Genomic DNA, 2223 nt, shown 5'->3' on the forward strand with positions numbered 1-2223 from the left:
ATCCCCTATTTGTGTGATCGCGTTGAATAAGTTGTTGTGAAATGAACGCCGGTCTATTTGACAGCTATTTAGCATCAGCCAAGTGTTTGTTATTTTTTATTTTCGAGGACGTCGTTCACCGCCTCGAACCCGCTGAGCCGCTTCCGTACTCACAATGTACTCCCGAACTTGGCTGTGGAAATTCTGCTCCCTGATAGTAACATCGTCTGCTTCCATTCTTCATATTGCAAATCCAGACTCCGCTACATAGTCGCTCAAGGTGCGCCCTCTTCCTTCCTCCGAGCCGGATCGTGACTGGTTAAAAAAACGCTTTACGTCGGAGGAGTAGAAAGCCCGCTTCGAGGTGAGAGAAGAAAAAAAAACGATTCCAAAATATTTGACGTCATCATTAGGCGCCCATCGCGCTGGTTACACCGGAAGCACAATGACACGTCATCCGGGTCATATCCGTATACATCCATGGAGCCACATGTGTACGGATTCTCTTTTTCTTAATCGGTATATTTTTGTTATTCTTTTTATTTTTGTCTTCCTAATATTTGACAAAAAGCTGCTAGCATATTAGCATCTGCTCCGTTTTTTAACGTGGTATTTTGAACAAGTTTAGTGAGTCGAATGTAAACAGTGCGCTGCTGCTATGAAAGGCAAACGGAAGGGAAAGCAGAAGGGCAACGCCGTGTTGCAGAAGTACATGGTGGCGGTGGGCGAGTTCGTCAAGAACAAAAGGGGCGCCGAGGGAGCAGAGGATGACGCCGGTTTGAGGTCGGTCAAACGGAAAAGCAGAAAGGAACTCCGCAAGGAGAAGCGAAAATTGAAGAAAATCCGAATGAAAAGTCACTACGAAGGTAAAAAGAAAAATCTGCCCAGCGGCGATGGTGAACAGGCTGTAATACCTAAAAAACAGAAGGCAACAGGTGGCAACAAGAAGGACGAGGTAAAAAAAGTGCCAAAAACTAATACAAAGAAACAAGAAAAGCCCAAAGTGGCACCGACGAAAACCAACAGGTACCAAGAGTCGAGGAAAAAGGCGCTTTTAGAGGCCAATGAACAAGAGGACCGAGAAATAAAGAAACTAGAGCGCTACTTGAAATTAAACAAGAGGAAAAACAAGAAAAGCATACCTCAGTCATTTGTGGCTGATGGACTGGACTATATCCTGGGTGCTCTTGACACCGGCACTTTGACCACGGGAATGTACGACAGCGATGACAACATGGACCTGGCCAAGGACAACTTTAAACAGCTGGAGGTGGACGACTTAGAGGAGGACGAAAAGGACCTCGCAAGTGATGGCGAAGATTTAACTGATGATGAGGGTGAAGTAGTGGAGGAGGAGGAGGAGGATGAATTACCAAGTGAAGATGATGAATCGATGGATGCCGAACTGGAGGACGAGAATGACATAAATGAGAATGAGGAAAGCGAAGAAGTTACAGAGCACGTTCCCACCCCTGTGAGTTCACAATTGTTACTGTCCACGGCATTTTGTGGGGGTTTATTTAATTTTTTCGTGTTGTGGTTAATTTTTGCATGTGTGCGGTAGCTTTTGGCTCCTCCCCAACTCCCACACTTGTTAGACCCTTCCCGAGTTGCCGTCAGGTGGTCTGGTCGTAACAACAGTACATGTTCAATCCTCATCACATCACAACTCATCCATGTCATGTATTGAAGGCTCATTTTAAATGCTAAATTTCTGTTCTTTAGGCGGCGGGCAAGTATGTGCCTCCTCACATGCGCGATGCTGGTGGCGAACAACGCAAAGCTGAGTTGGAGAAACTGAAGAAGAATGTGAAGGGCCTCGTCAACAGGTAACAACTGATTATTTACTCGTGCGACTCGAGGGCTGAAGTCAGGAATATCTGCACTTCTGGGCTATTCCTTCAATTTCACTCCACTGTGGGTGAATATCGCCAGTCTTTGGCAATGCCTAACGAAGAGAACTGAAAATGTTGCGTCGCCTATCTATGTAGTGCAGTGAACTCCTACTATTCGCAGGGGATAGGGACTGCGCCTTGCCGCAAATGGCGCGAATCTGCAAGTTCATACCAAAACCCCGACAGTACTTTGTAATTTTTCTTTATCCAGGCTGAGCGAGCCCAACATGTCGTCCATCGGCGGTCAGCTGGAGGCCCTCTACATGAGCCGCAGCAGGAAGGACATGAACGAGACCCTGACAGAGGTGCTGCTGGCCGCCTGCGTCACGCCGGCACCGATGCCCCACCG

At 47.2% G+C, this 2223-nt stretch overlaps 1 protein-coding gene across 1 annotated transcript in view; it reads left to right on the plus strand.

Moving 5' to 3' along the window:
- LOC109524093 (uncharacterized) overlaps positions 1–2223 on the plus strand; it is a gene marked incomplete at its 3' end in the record, with an annotated part of 7927 nt that overhangs the window by 3156 nt on the left and 2548 nt on the right. The window contains exons 4-6 of the mRNA XM_019883692.1: positions 645–1453; positions 1705–1808; positions 2086–2214. Of these exons, the coding sequence (XP_019739251.1) occupies positions 645–1453; positions 1705–1808; positions 2086–2214 (1042 nt within the window). The remainder of the gene's footprint in view (positions 1–644; positions 1454–1704; positions 1809–2085; positions 2215–2223) is intronic.

This window comes from Hippocampus comes, unplaced genomic scaffold (genome assembly GCF_001891065.2).
Source record: "Hippocampus comes isolate QL1 unplaced genomic scaffold, H_comes_QL1_v1.1 scaffold527, whole genome shotgun sequence".
In the NCBI taxonomy this organism is placed as follows: domain Eukaryota; kingdom Metazoa; phylum Chordata; class Actinopteri; order Syngnathiformes; family Syngnathidae; genus Hippocampus; species Hippocampus comes.